Source organism: Brachyhypopomus gauderio, chromosome 1 (assembly GCF_052324685.1).
Source record: "Brachyhypopomus gauderio isolate BG-103 chromosome 1, BGAUD_0.2, whole genome shotgun sequence".
In the NCBI taxonomy this organism is placed as follows: Eukaryota; Metazoa; Chordata; class Actinopteri; order Gymnotiformes; family Hypopomidae; genus Brachyhypopomus; species Brachyhypopomus gauderio.
The window spans coordinates 2,032,554-2,048,882 of record NC_135211.1 but is presented as its reverse complement, the minus strand read 5'-3'; the positions used below and the strand labels follow the sequence as shown (position 1 = coordinate 2,048,882).

Below are 16,329 nucleotides of genomic sequence, written 5' to 3'. Positions count from 1 at the left end.
ACATTTCCATCTTCCCTCACTGCATTTGAAGTTTCATCCCAGGTATCCAGAACACCACCACCATTACCCAGTACCTGCCTCACCTCATCCCTAAATTTTACACCACAGTCCTCATCCTTTAACTTCCACCATCTGATCTTAGGTTCCACTCTCACTCTCTTCCTCTTCTTCACCTCCAAATCCATCCTACATATCACCATCCTATGCTGTTTAGCTACATTCTCCCCTGGTAACACTTTGCAATCACTAACCTCTTTCAGGTTTCGTCTCCTACAGAGGATATAGTCGACCTGTGTGCATCTTCCCCCACTCTTATATGTTACCCTGTGCTCTTCCTTTTTCTTAAAGTGTTAACTACAGCCATCTTTATCCTTTTAGCAAAATCTACCACCATTTGTCCTTCCATATTCCCTTCATTACCACCATATCTACCCAACACCTCCTCAACACCACTGTTCCCTCCACCAACATGTCCATTTAAATCTGCTCCAATAACCACTCTCTCTTCTTTAGGAACAACTTTATCTAACTCTCTCCAGAATTCTTCTTACTCCTCCACATCACAACCTACCTGAGGAGCATAAGCACTGATGACATTCATCATCACCTCATCAATCTCTACTAATCTCTACTCCACTAATCTCTCATACTACATTCTTATAATAAATTTAAAAGTAATTTCATATTCACTTACTGTTGCAATACTCTCTTGCTGATAAATTGGCTGATTTAAACATGTCTCTGAAGCACCATATCCAGCTAAGACAGGTATCAGGTGCATCACATCATAATGGCCATCTTTCTGACCACTTCTCAGAGGATTTGATAATGTCAGTTCAATACATATCAGTTTTCTCTAAGGCAATTAAGGATGACGTACAGATCTTTATGCGTCTCTGTCCAGATTTTTACAATGTAAATTTAGGGCAGTTACGCTAGGAAACATGACCTCTGGGTGTTTTATAAAATGTGGCTGTTGCAGCATGTTGTGCAGTATTTATTGTGGAAATGCATGTCACAACTGAATAAACAAAATGACGCATTGTGCAGCCCTAGTAACAAGCCCTGAGCTAGCATTAGCCAATCAAGTACAGTGGGTTTGTAGCATGTCAGTGTCACTGCTTTGGGTTGAAAGTGGTTTTGATACCAAAAACATATGCACGAAAACTGCACCAATTATCAGCAACCCTGCTTAACATCTGACCACCAGATCCATGTTATAACTGCACGTGTTCCTAAAAATGTGGTGTATCTAATCAGAGGCCGTGTAAGCTTATTTAATATGATTTTATTTTTATGTTGGAGAACATGAAACCTGAATAAAGAAACTAAATTCAAATAAATAAAATGGACATTGCTGATGTTCATACACACAGATTACAATAAATTAACAAATTCTTAAATATTCTGCTTTCCTCTACTGACTGCATATTAAACCCATGAGACATGCAGAGGAACAACCTCTTTTGTAAGAGATTAATGTAGAATAAAAAGAACTATACTGATAAGGACACCAAAGAAATGCCAGAAAGAAAAATCCTTTACCTTCACTTTCTCTCGTCTTAAGCAGCAGAAGAGACAATTTTCATCAAATGACCAATCTGAAACCCCCTTTGGCTCACAATCTGCAGGGAGTTGGGCGGAGGAGAGAGAGCATCTTATGGCTGGGGACAGTAACACACCCTCATATCTTAAAAGCTCTGAAAATTTTATTGCCAAAGAAAAGGACATCAGTAATACAAATATTAAAACCATGAAATAATTTTCTGTCCTCAAAGGGACGTTTAAAGCAATAACATAAAAGCCTTAAAAGCATGTACATTCAGAGACCATCATAATGTACTGGTGTTTATTTTAAGCAACATGAGCCACTAAAAGTAATGAAGCCCTAAACAGTGCTGTTATTTCAGTATAATATATTGACATAGCAAGACATTAATGTAAAATAATGAAATACTATGTTAGCATATCACAAAATTTGGAACAACAACGTTAGACAATGAGACAATTTCAGTTGTTGGGGATTCTCAACGCCTTTTTACCTTTGCACATGCGTTGTTTTAAATGCCATTTTCCCCAAAGGTCCTTTACCAAAGTCCCACTGAAAAATTTAGCCTTGTTGCTGCCACTGCTTTTAAAGAGTCTACTCTGTGGAACACAAAAGTAAACTGACCAGATTGTAATCAATGAGGACTTAGCCAAAACCCAAAACTACATTTAATGATATCAAAGCTAAGCTCTTTAAAGGATGTGTAACCATTAGCTGCCTCCATCCTATTAACTTACACCTCAGTACTGACCACAAAGCCAACATGGCAGATAAGCCATGGTAATGGTGAAAACTGGTGATGGTACAAGCACTTAAAACAGTGAACGATCCAGAAATCTGGATTGCCAAGCTTAGGCTGACCTACAATATAGGTGGGCATTTCCATGTATTTTTAAATTTTATTTTTTTTATTACTAATTCACTACTTCCAAACACACCACTGCTACTGGACTGAAAAAAATCCACTCTTCTGCTGTTCTTTTTCCAGCTCTATTAAAATGGTTTATTTTGCCTTAATTTTTTGTAGTTTTATATTATTGATTGTACAGCGTGCAATGCATGTTATCTGATTATTCTTATGTCATTTCATTATTCTTTTGTGGTTACCCTTATCTAAATATTAGTCTGCCAACTCATCCACACTGTTAAACCATCCATCAGCAATCAAACCTAAATGAATGTATTATAACTGCTAAATCTGTAGCTCTGTGAGATAGCTATCTAACATTAGATAATTGTAGGCAAACAACAATGAGTTACCATTAATTAACAGACTCCAAGGGTCTGTTTACACCTTGATATCCAGATCGTATTTGAATATACTGTGAATTAATTTTATACTTCTCATATTCTTGCAGCTGCTGAGGGTGTTTATACCTGGCTTTTCATGTAACGAAATTAAATCTAAATGTGATCTACACACACAATGCAAACGAAGCCAAGCTGTAAACAGCCTGTCTTAGAACTACATGTTAAGAAAACATAATTTTGTTTTTACCATGTCAGACAATAAATCCAAACTGCAACACAGAACAGTGGGTGCTTCCTCAGCAGTGCATCAACTGTATTTTGGTTGTACTTCTCTTTGAAAAGCCCATCAGTTACGAAGGAGCCTGAAAGTATCTTGTATAGTAGCACCAGTGACAAAATGAAATAGTGTTTTATTACTGCAGCAATTTTATAATGATTCTTACATGTTTAAATAGTTTGTCCTGTATGTTTCAAAATAAAGGTAATAAGACTTTTAGGAAACATTAATATCTACAAGGCTTTCATTAATTGTTTAAAATGACAATGTATTTATTGTTTTTTTTTCATCTGTGCTTATTAATTAGTTAAAGCTGTGCAGGAGCTGATAACCTAAAAAGTTCTTTACTATGTAATGTTATGATATGTGCAGAGAAGGAATAGAACCTGGAAAGTGCTTCTAAAACATGATCTTTATGTAAACTACTTTCTTCTTTATGAGACAGAGTACAATGAATGCACATGATACAGGTAGCACAGAGTTCTGCATACTCACCTTGGCTTGCTAATTAGGGGCATAGAGCCAGCACAAACAAATTTACTAAATGATTTGTGGTGTGTTGTACAAAACCTCCACACAAATAAATTTGATCTGGACTGAAAACACAGCATTCCAAACCAATAAAACCAATTGTCGAATGTGGTGGTAGTGGTGTGACTACGGGGAATGCTTTGTTGCTTCAAGGCCTGGATTAAAAACCTCAGTCTACTCTAACATCATAACAATGCTCACCAGTCCATAATCTTAAGATAAAGCACAAGTGCAGGGTTGCCAACTCTCACGCATTGAGCGTGAGACACACGCATTTGACCGTTTTCACACGCCGTCACGCCACACTTCCGATATCTCACGCCAGAAAAAAAAATCAGTTTATTTACCTCTGATCCATAAATATGATTCAATGAGTTACTAGTTCGCTCTGGCGCCAACCACAGTCGATCGACAGATCGCGATATAATACTTAATTTGTGTCCATTTTACGTTCGCTACGTTACATCACACACCCCCCCCCCCACTCAACAACTTACGTTCGCCACCCCCCCCCCCCCCCCCCCCCCCTCAACAATTTACACTCGCCACCTCCTCCAGGTTAAAATCTCACTCCAAGCGAACGTCAAAAGTTGGCAACCCTGCAAGTGACTTGTGTAGCACTACAACCATCCAAATAATAAAGGCAATCCAGCATCAGAAATTAAACGCTTTGAAATTACATCATGTGTTGCAAGAGGATTTTATCCATTTTGTCAGATAATTACTTTGACAAATATGCAAGAATTGAGGAGATCAGACAAGATACTATTTTTACAGTATCAGCTAGGACAGTCATGATATGCATCAATGCAGAACCACACCATATCTTGTCAAATGGCTTTTCTCACAGCTCAACATACATTTCAAATCCTATTAACCCATTATCTGCCCTTTAAGTGGTAATTTTCTGACCACACAACCAGTGCTGACAAAATATAATTTGTATGCGGATTACTCAGACCACAGGCATCACAATGACATGATAGCTGAAGTTCATCATCATAGTGATGTGATACTTGAGTTTAGACTGGCACTAGTTTATCGTCATCATCATAGTGATGTCATAGTTGAGGTTAGACTGGCACTAGTTTATCTTCATCATCATAGTGATATGATACTTGAGTTTAGACTGGCACTAGTTTATCTTCATCATCATAGTGATGTGATACTTGAGTTTAGACTGGCACTAGTTTATCGTCATCATCATAGTGATGTGATAGTTGAGGTTAGACTGGCACTAGTTTATCTTCATTATCATAGTGATGTGATACTTGAGTTTAGACTGGCACTAGTTTATCTTCATCATCATAGTGATGTGATAGTTGAGTTTAGACTGGCACTAGTTTATCTTCAAGCCCAGTACTACTGCATCTTTAACAAGTGTCAGTGTCATATATATGACACTGACATATATATATATATATATATATATATATATATCACACACACACACACACACACACACACACACACACACACACACACACACACACACACACACACACACAGTATAAATAAATTCTGTATTAGTCTTGAAACTACTTAAAATGTAAAAAAAAATGTATTTTTTTTTATGTAAATGTAAAATATTTTTATTTTATTATTTTTATTTCATCATTTGTTGCTATGGTATCTAAATATTAACGAACCATATACCAAATAAAATCTTAAAAATATCTACAAATATAGTTATAATATTGTGTAAATTTGATGCAACACGCCAAATTTGTTCCAGAGGACAAAGTGTGTTGATGTAACATCAAGCACACCACATTCACAAGCTTCACATCAATAAAACACATCATCAGACTTCTAGGTGAGTAATTTATAAATGAAAGAATTGTTGCTGGTTGGAAGCACCATTATTTTTTTCTTGTTTTAATTGCAGCCATTTCACATTTCATGGCTAAATTATTTTCACAGCAACAAAGCAAATGTGGGAAAAGACAAAAAAAAGCCAACTTCTGCTGCTATTTTCTGTTGGCTTGTTGCCATGACACTCAATATTCAAAAGCCTTTTTATTTATTTTTGTCCTGATTGCTAACTGACTCTTCATCCATCCATTTTAAATTAATGGCCCCTTGAAAATTATATTAAGCTTACCTTGAAAAAGTGTAAGATCTTTTACTAGCCCTGGCCCAAACAGCCCTTCCAAAATGCTCTCAAAACCTGCAAAGGACACAAATGGAAAATTAGCGCTTTGGGGCTGTGATGGATGGTGACAGGAGATGCATATAATTGTATACTTATACATACTGCATGTCTTTCACTCACGCACCCACCCACACAAATAAACCCTCCCCAACCTTAACATTAGGATTTAATAAACCCTTTTCTAATATAACATTGTTAGTCACTTATTTTTTTACTAAGTGTATATACTAAAATGAGCTCTATTGCTAGGCAACAGCATTGTGTAGTACATTCATTCCACCATATAGAGAAGAAAAGACTATAAAAAGTAATGGGGGGGAAGGAGAAGGAGAAACCTGAGGAAAAGTCTTAATATGTTGCACTTAGGTGTATTTTTGCACATCGCAACCAACCCCAGCACCACACTACAGCAGTGTTTAACTGTTAAGCATCTAATGCATTTAATGCAAGTGCACTGGCCAGTCACAGGTATTCTTCAATGCTTTGTGAGTGGTCTGGGGAATAACAAAAGCTTGTATTGTCGGTCAAATGTCATGCATTTTTACAATTGTACAGAAATTATTGTGTACAAGCTTTGCGATTTTGTTGGATAGCACTTTAACAGGCTTGCTGGACTAAATTCAACAATACATTTTTTTGAGTTAATATGACTGGTTTTAATGATCAAAATAAGCTAAAATTCATTCAACAGCATGTTATTTTCCAGTACCTAGACAATAACCTTATATATAGTGTGTAATATATACAGTGCATCACAAAAGTACACCCCTAACATTTCTGCAGAAATTTAAGTACATCTTTTCATGGGACAACACTGACAAAATTATACTTTGACACAATGACATGTAGTCTGGGTGCAGCTTATATAATGTAGCTTATAAAATTTATTCTTCCCTCAAAATATTGTACCGTCCGCCAATGGGCAGCGTTGAGGGGTGGAGTCTACAGGCCTCCCAGCAGGCCCCGCAGTGAGTTCCCTGTTTCCCTGGATGTGTGTTGTATGTGGGTTAGTGTTCCCCCTCCCTTTCCCCCTTAGAATCAGTGTATTTGGTACTTGTTTATGCTTTTAGTGTGTTGCTTATAAAATAACATTTCGCCAACGTTGGCGTCATGGCTCATTCTGGTCCTTTTGACTCGACGCCGTTACAATATGTAATGAATATGAATAGACTTAAAACTGCAGTATTTTTTTGTCAAAACCTTTCCAGCTTAATAGAGAAAATCCTATGCAATTAAAATTAATGTTGCAGCTGGACCACTTCTCAGTTACGCTAATGCAGATCTGCACTGAAGAAAGAAAGGGTGAAGGAGACCAGGTATGGTTTGTGTAAAAAAATAAAAACACAATTATTGGGATCATTGTGAAGATTTTGTCCATTGCATTTTAACCCTTAGGGAATAAATATGCTTTCTCATATGTTAAATATGTAAAACAAAAAAACAATATGCACCAAGTTTGGCCTACATTTTGTTTACTGTACAGAGCAAGAATGCAACACAGTCCAGAGCAGGAGCATCACAGCGCAGAACAGGAGCGTCACAGCCCAGAGCAGGAGCGCCAGCTCACAGTTCAAATCAATCTGGCCATTATGTTGAGGTGAGTGACTCTCCCTGCTACACCACTACACTGGATCTTGGGGATCCCCCACGTCCTGAATTTCTCTTCACTGTTTATGTGTGTTTTCCAAGATTAAGCAGATGTCATTGTCATGATTCAAAATAACAGAGAAGTCTGATCCCTCTTTGAAATGGCTTTGCAGTTTTCATTCTTGGATGAAAGCTGATGTCCAGATGTATAAGCTTAACAAAGCTCTGTAGGCTTTCAAAGGGACTCCGATAAGGTGAACGTATCACATTTTTTGTCTCTTTGAAAGAGCTTTGTTAACCTGCACACTTGTACCCCTAGTAGGGCTGCCACAAACGATTATTTTAATAGTCGACTAATCACCGATTAATTTTTACGATTAGTCGACTAGTCGGATTGTACGTTAATTGAATATAAAACATACAGCTTATCACACTAGAATGCAACTGCTATTATATTAAGATCATAGTTCATTATACCTTTAATGAAATATGCAGCTTGTTGCAACAAACAATTATTAAAATAAGGATAAGGCACTGCCTTAAAAAACACAAAAATAAATAGGCCTACATTAATAAAGAATTTTTTTTTAGGTTTTTCTTTCTTTCATTAGTCTCTGGCATCAAACTTCGCTACATTTAAATCAAATTAGGTAGGGACCTGAAACTAAGGAGTTATTCACAAAAATAAAGTTTTGGTCTCACTGACGTTACAGAAAATACACGAATGCGTGCTAAGGCTAATTAAACCAATCGCCATCACTAATGTTAACTTTTACAGTTACCACGATAAGCAGGGTTGCCAACTCTCACGCATTGAGTGAGACACACGCATTTGACCGTCTTCACACGCTCACACACCACACATCCGATATCTCACGCCGAAAAAAAAGTTGGCAACCCTGCGATAAGTAAGTACTAAGTTAACGCTCTGTTTATGGTAACTTTAGCAGCTAACGAGCAATTTAGATTACAGAGATGACGGTCCCTATTCATCGTTGTCACAAGTAGCCACAACATGCTTCAGGTACGTGGTTGTGCTGCCGTGGAAGGCAAGTTCTGCCTTGCAGATATTGCACGCGTTTCGGAACCCGACTACGGAAAATGATCCCGCACTTTTGAGTTCCGTAGCCGGGTAGCCACGATACCAGAACCTGTCTGTATAACGTCCTGGGATGTCGTCAACTGTCTACCCCGGTTTCCACTAAACTGCGCATGTGCGTCAAGGACAGAAACGCAGACGCAGCAGTGGAAACTGTCGCAGCAGTTTGGAGAGGAAAAAAAACGACGCATCGACTAATAAATTAGTCGTCGACTATTTTAGTAGTCGACATAGTCGTGACTAGTCGACTAATCATGGCAGCCCTAACCCCTAGACATCAATTGTTTTCCAAGGATGAACTTTGAGTAGTAATTTCAATATCAATAAATGTTCTACCTACAAAGATTCAGAATCTAACCATGTAAATGATGATTCAAAGACTTATCATTTATACCAAATCATGGTAAATATTTCAGCTCATAAGAACTATAATATTTGTAATGTTATTGGCACAAAATTAACAGCAGCTAACTTTGGATTTTGTCTGCAACTTTTAAACAGGCAGACTTCTGCTTTTCACTTCTGAGAGGCCAATGACCAGATCCTGCAGATTTCTTCTCTGCAACATATGGAGAATACAACCCTTTCTTTCACAGGAAGCTACCCAGGTGCTTGTACAGTCTCTCATCATCTCAAAGCTGGACTACTGCAAATGCTTCCTTATGGATCTTTCTCTATGGGTCATCAGACTTCTACAAACTGATCCAGAATGCAGCAACACGACTGGTCTTCAATCTCCCCAAGTTCATATGTCACTCCAGTGCTGCATTCTCTTTACTGCCTTCCAGTAGCTGCATACATCAGATCTAAAACCTTGATGCTTGCTTGCAAAGCCAAAAATGGACCAACCCCTCCCTACATGATGGCCATGGTCAAAGCCCCATCCAAACCTTGAGTAATTTGAACCTCAAGTACGGCTTGGCTTAAAACGCCATGCTTAATGTCTCACGGACAACAAACTTCAAGACCTGTCCTGGCTCAGAGATAGTGGAATGAGCTTCCATTGGCTGTCCAGACTGCAGAGTCCTTAGCAGTCTTCAAATGTAGACTGAAGACTCATCTGTAGAACAGACTAAATCTCTAGCACTTGTCATAGTTGTTTCCGTTGTATGATATAGTACCTATGTGAATTTGCATTTCTTGTAGGTATCCATTTTAATTCCTGTAGTTTAGCAATATTCAGCCTATGTTTTGTGTACTTCTAGGTATTTGCATTGATTTCTGTAGTTTAGTAGTATTCTGGTCCAAGGGTATCTTGAATTCTGACCTATGTACTATTTAGAATTAATTCTGTGAACAGATGGCAAAGCACTTTGTAAGGCGCCCTGGATAAGAGCATCTGCTAAATGCCCTACATGTAAATGATAAGGAGTGTATCTTTCATTTCACATCAGTGTTGTGTGTTTGTAGTTGTGATGGAGAAAGACACTGAGTACAGTCTGGGGATTTAAATGATTAAAAGTGATGATAGAGGACATTGAGGTGCTCAACATTGGTATAATATACTTTTTCATTTGTATAAAATAACTTTGCAGTTTGCATTGCACATTTGAGTTTGTCCTGGAAGTTATGAATATAGACAGGAAAAATCTGTAAAATTACGGTATTTCTCTGCAGAACTTTTTGTGCTGTCACTTTATTGAAAGTGTTTAATTGTAATAATTCAGAGAAAATTTGTAAAATAAAGGTATTTCTTTGCAAAATTATTAGTGCTGTCACTTTTAAAAAATTGCTTAATCATAATATTTCAGGGAAAAGTTGTAAAATAACGATATTTCTCTGCAAAAATATTAGTGCTGTCACTTTATTAAAAGTGGTAAATCATAATAATCCAGGAAAAATCTGTAAAATAACGGTATTTCTCTGCAGAATGTTTAATGAATTTTTCTGTAAATTTATTGTTTTTCCACTTAATTTAAATCAGGGTTTTTCACTTTAAATTTAAAGTTTTTGTTTGGCAGCCCCTGCTGCCAGTCGTTTACCGTTTTTTTAGGATTTTTTTTTTTTTACAGTTTTTTACGCTTATAATGAGGCGCAGCTTTTCTGTAAATTTTTCTTCACGCGTCAGGGGGCGAAGCTGAAAGTTAATCAGGTGGTAGGTCAAAGGTGTATTTTATTTAAAATAATTAACATCCTTGAGCCGGTGTGGCTGTGGACATAGATAATGCCATGCCGTTTGCTGTGATGGATAATTAAAGTCTAGCTCTTATTTATGCATAGATACGTAAATCAACAATATCATTTGTAGTGTCTTTATGCACGGATAAACGAGGGGAGTCTGAATTCAGCACAACTCGTAAAATGCACATGAAATAATACAGGCACGGTTCGGAAACTGATCGGTTCAGTTAAACATATTCAGTTCAGTATACATATGTGGCTTTTAGCTTGGTGCGGCTTATACAACATTTTCCATTTCTTTTAAAACTTTGTAGGTGTGGCTTATATTGAGATGCACTATAGTCAAGATAGTCAGATGGGTAATGGGACAAATTTTGATTGCAGTGAAAAATCACAATTGACAAAATATGACACACATGACATCTGTAAGATAGCAACAGATAAACTACAGTGGTGTGAAAAAGTGTTTGCCCCTTCCTGATTTCTTCCATGTTTGTTACACTTAAATGTTTCGGAACATCAAACCAATTTAAATATTAGTCAAAGGCAACACAGGTAAGCACAAAATGCTATTTTAAAATGAAGGTGTTTATTATAAAGAGAGAAAAAAATCCAAACTTACATGGCCTACATATCTTTAAAAATCCAACTGGGGAAATGAGACAAGCATCTGATTCTATACTAATGTTTAGACAAATAAATAAATAAATAAATCTACTCCAGAACATTCCAGAAAGGACTGGACCTCCAAGCATAATTAAATTTACTTTTTAAATTATTATTAAATAATACAATTAAATTCTTGTTTAATTTAACTTTTTTTTAATTCAACAACTCCATTTGGCTTGTACCCATCTGCCCATTATCACCAATATAAATCAGGCCCGTAGCCAGCATTGTGATTGGGGGGATCTTTTTCCCCCAAAAGTGGACTTAATTTGGCTCTCTACTCCAATGCCCCCTAAATACACGAGCACACTTCAAACCTTTTAATTGACACATATTTTCAGGGCCTGAAATTCATTTTTCAAAATGAGTGGGAATACCCCTTAAATGTGTCACATAAGGGGAATTTCTACATTTTGGGGGGGGGGGGGGGGGATACTTCTGGTGAACCTAAATACATTATATATATATATATTAGGGGTGGGACGCGATTAAAAAAATTAATCGAATTAATCGGAAGCTTTGTAATTAATTAATCGAAATTAATCACATTTTAATCGCATTTCAGTATTTAACATGAGAAATATTAATTTAAGTTTGAATGATGAATGAATCAATGAACATAATCAAACTTCAACATCTTGTGTATTTTTCCACCAGTCTACTACACAGACCAATATATGAGTGCAGAAAACAGTTCAGAACATTGGAAATTCTGACCAAAAATGTTGTTTAATTTTGGGAGTTTTGCTCAGGATATTGGAAGAATTGAAGTAAATCAGAAGATGTTTTTTAATACCATTTTAGATGGTATACTTTTCTTAAATTTCCCAGGCCTCTGCCACAGGCATCTCCATAGTGCCTAGAAGTGGTCTTCTGCATGCTCAAAGCAAATGACTGGATCTTCCATTCATCATCTATAATATGAGCTGTCACACCAAGATCATTCTTGTTGCTAACAGAGGTCCAGTGATCCCCAGTCAGAGCCACATTTGTGGCGCTCTTCACAATAACCTGTTTTACTTCCCTTTCACAATAACCTGTTTTTTTTCCCTCGTTCTTACGTACGAGGTTAAGAAGTACTTGGTGCTAAGAACGTTTTGGGAAACTCACCCCTGGACGGTAGTTCATAACTTGCATCAGTTGACGCAATGTGCAGCGCTTCTTGTAAGCCTTTATCTTCGACCACAGAGAGCGAACAACACAAATAATATGACGCGTCATGTATAAACGCGTGCGGAGTCGCGCGCTACGGTCACTCGCGAAAGTTTAATCCAGTCTTAATGGTCCAATGAAGGTACTTTAAAAACCAGGACATTTCCTCACTTTAAAAAAAACCCGGGACGACCGGGACAGGATGTGAAATGCGGACGTTTAGGTCACCCTATCGTACTAGGAATACATTTAGCAGTTAAGTTATCATTACTGACCTGCGCGTTAAGCTGGGCGTACACTGTGCGATTTTTGGCCCATTTTCAGCCGATTTTTCACTAGTTTCGGCTCAATCGCGTGTCGTGCATCGTATCGTTTACACAGGTAAACGAGGAGCGATTCTCACCTCACGACCAACTCCCGATCAGAAATCGCAGCGTCGCAAGAATATCAAACATGTTTGACATTCAAATCGCTCCTCGTGAGAGTATCGCACTGTTGAAGCAGCTCCACGAGCCGACTCTCCCTGCGATTTAGTCGTACAGTTTGAGCTGGAGCTGAGTACACGATTTAAAATATCGTACAGTGTACGCCCAGCTTTAGCTGCAACATGTTTTGCGTTGAGGTGGTAACGAAGGGTGGAAGTGCTCCTGTGATAAGCGAACTCCTTCCTACATAAAGTGTAAATAACACTATTTTTGTTTGAACTTCCATCTGGAAGTTTCTTATATTTAAATTTCCCATCCACCAGCGTAGCCTCTTCAGTCATCTGCATCATGCTCATCTTATCGTGCGTCCATATAATCTGTACGCCTGGAACTCGTGCACTGAGAAACATTCCACGATGCAAAAGTGTATCGTGCGTTAAAATGCGTTAATTTTTTTAGTGCGTTAATTTTCCTGTAATTAATTAATCGAAATTAACGCGTTAAAGTCCCACCACTAATATATATATATATATATATACACACACACACACACACACACACACACATATATATGTATTTAATATATATACATTGTAACTTGTCTCTTGGTTCTTCTCTACCCTGATCTGTCCTCTCCTTGGTCTTTCTTTTCAAAAAAACAAAAAAAAAACATTCCAACTGCTCTCTTGGAGGGCCAAGCTGAAATTAGCATACATTGGTTAGGCTTGTTATAACTTAATTTTACATCTGTTTTGTGTGCTGAAATGTGTCATCACATCACAATCAGCTGACTGGGCATCAGGCAGAATTTTATGCATTGCAGTAATCCAGGGTTGCCAACTCTCACGCAATGAGCGTGAGACACGCATTTGACCGTCTTCACACGCACAAACGCCATACATCCGATTTCTCACGCTGAAAAAATCTAGTTTATTTACCTCTGATCTACATCTATGATTCAATGAGTTACTAGTTCGCTTATATCGCTCTGATATAATACTTAAATGTGTCCATTTTACACCCCCCCAACAATTTACACACGCACACCCCGCCCCCGGCCAATATTTTACACACACGCCGCCACCCCCCTCCCTCCCTCCCTCCTAAAATCAAATCTCACTCAGTGATAAAGTTGGCAACCCTAGTAATCTGTTTTTCTGCCCTTCTCCTCCGTTATTGACCACCTCTTTCAGATCAGCCTCGCGCTTTCTTTCAGTGCTGCCGTATGAGAGACACTAGCCGAGTGGCAACTTAAAAAGTCGATGTTTTGTAGCATTGGCTGGTAAAAGGCACAGCACCGTACATTTTACAAATCGAGCAGCTCATTTCACCGCTATTAAGTTTGAGCCAAGGATATATTCTTGACCAGTTGGACTGAAACATATCTTTGGACTGCTGCTTTAGTTTACTACAGTCACCTGTGTGTGAATCCTGAGGATTAGTTTGATCAACGTCGCCGCTGCGGTGCTAGGAAGAGTGAGAGCGCCGAGTGCAGCGTCCAGTACGGGCGTCGGTCTGTCCGACTATCTGTCCGTCTCACAATACAAACAGAGCTATTGTTTTGCTGAACGTTTTCGCTGTAATTGTGTGCGGGAGTTTCCCGCATTATTATGGATAAAATTGCGGGAATCGAAGAAATAGTGCGCAATTCCCGCAATCCAGCACTGAAATTCAGGCCCTGATTTTATTCATTATAAGCAAGGTTGCCAACTTTTCAAAATCACTAAGACTGAGATTTGATTTGGGGGCACGGGGGGGTGGGGTGGGGTGGGGGTGGTGTGTGTGTCAAACGGTGACGGGGGGGTTATGTCTTATATGTTTCCTCTATGCTGCGCCTAATGCCCGGTTCACACTACACGATTTTAGGCTGTTTTTTCAGTCGCCGACTGTTTTTTGTAGATCGCCGACAGAAACTGTGGTCGGGGCAAATCGGCGATCACTCGTCGCTCGCTCATTTCGTGTAGTGTGAACTGCTGAAAGACGCTCGCCGAGCCGTCGCCGACTGGTCGCCGACTCATCGCGGACGACCGGCAGATATCTAGCATGTTTAATATCTAGCAGTCGGCGACTGAGTCTTCGTGAGCCCGCGTCGCCGATCAGTCATGTAGTGTGAAAGCCACAACAACTGAAAGACTCGCGATTACAGCACAACCAGTCGTGTAGTGCGAACGGCACAAAAACCTGACGACTGAAAAGTCGTGCAGTGTGAACCTGGCTTAAAGCGATCGATCGCCAGTGGTTGGCGCCAGAGTGAACTAGTAACTCATTGAATCATAGATGTAGATCGGAGATAAATAAACAAGATTTTTTTCAGCTTGAGAAATCGGATGTATGGAGTGTGAGCACGTGAAAACCGTCAAATGCGTGTGTCTTACGCTCATTGCGTGAGAGTTGGCAACACTGTTATTAAGTTTGTTGTGAGTCTGATGTTGCTGTCCTTATTTGTTCGTCTGTATATTCACCGGAGATTAACAATTCATTCATTGAATAGTCTACCTATCTTGAGGGGGCATGTGTGTACGGAGGGCGCCGGGGGGGGGGGGGATATCGAACGAACCCTTCGATCCCCCCTGGCTACGGGCCTGTAAATGTCACTCTGTTCTTTGTGAAAACTTTGTTAATACATTCAACATTTCTGTACATATTTTGTCACCATTTGTGTATTTTTCTGACCCATACTAAACTACTCTGTATGGCCACTCTGAGGAAGAGATAGATTAAAAAAGAAAATGTAATTTCACCTTCAAACAAGAAATCATGGTAGCACACAGTGAAAGCATTTTAGCTAGCATCATCCCATAAACATTCCACAAGGTTTATATCGATGATAACACAGCCCCATCTCCCTATAAAACACAGGTCCAACTCAGACTGCTGCTGATGTTTCTCCTAGAAACCAGATCGAATGTTACTATAGATCAGAGGAGTCTTCCAGTTCACTTCTTCAACTGAATAAACTTAGGAACAACCATAAAAATAGATCAAACTGACAAGTAGGGCACCAGCACATGTCCTTAACTACACCCATACTGCTCCCAGCCCTTCCTGAAGATGAAGGAGAGAATTCACTCACATGAACTCATCTACACAATCTCAGTGATGCACCATTGTAGGGTTCTGAACATCAAGGACTGTTTTCAATGAGTTTTTCCTAAAAACTGGACTTGATGGACAAAATGGAATCATCAATATTTGATTTGTCAGTTATTAATACTGTTGTTGCCGTTGTTTTATTATCGTTACTGATGTTAACACAATTAAAACACAAAAATTTGTGATTAACTTTTCATAATTAATTGACACAACAATATAAAGGTACTGAGGTTCTATATTTATGACTGTTCAAGGCTATCCATGCAGTATTCAGCACTTTTTGCAGTTTTTTTTTTACAATAAAAAAAAATAGCTTAGAGAACACCACCCTGTTTCATACACCTACAAAAAACCCTAATACTTCTAATCATACATTTTCCAAGTTTATTAGGTAGTTATAAATGCAGTATGAGAATTAGT

At 38.4% G+C, this 16,329-nt stretch overlaps 1 protein-coding gene across 1 annotated transcript in view; it reads right to left on the bottom strand.

Annotated features, from left to right (window-relative positions):
• Nucleotides 1-16,329, bottom strand: part of lcor (ligand dependent nuclear receptor corepressor) — a 105,808-nt gene that overhangs the window by 66,978 nt on the left and 22,501 nt on the right. Inside the window, exons 2-3 of the mRNA XM_077006627.1 lie at nucleotides 5,713-5,778; nucleotides 1,546-1,625 (exon numbers count right to left, since the gene is read on the bottom strand). Of these exons, the coding sequence (XP_076862742.1) occupies nucleotides 1,546-1,625; nucleotides 5,713-5,778 (146 nt within the window). The remainder of the gene's footprint in view (nucleotides 1-1,545; nucleotides 1,626-5,712; nucleotides 5,779-16,329) is intronic.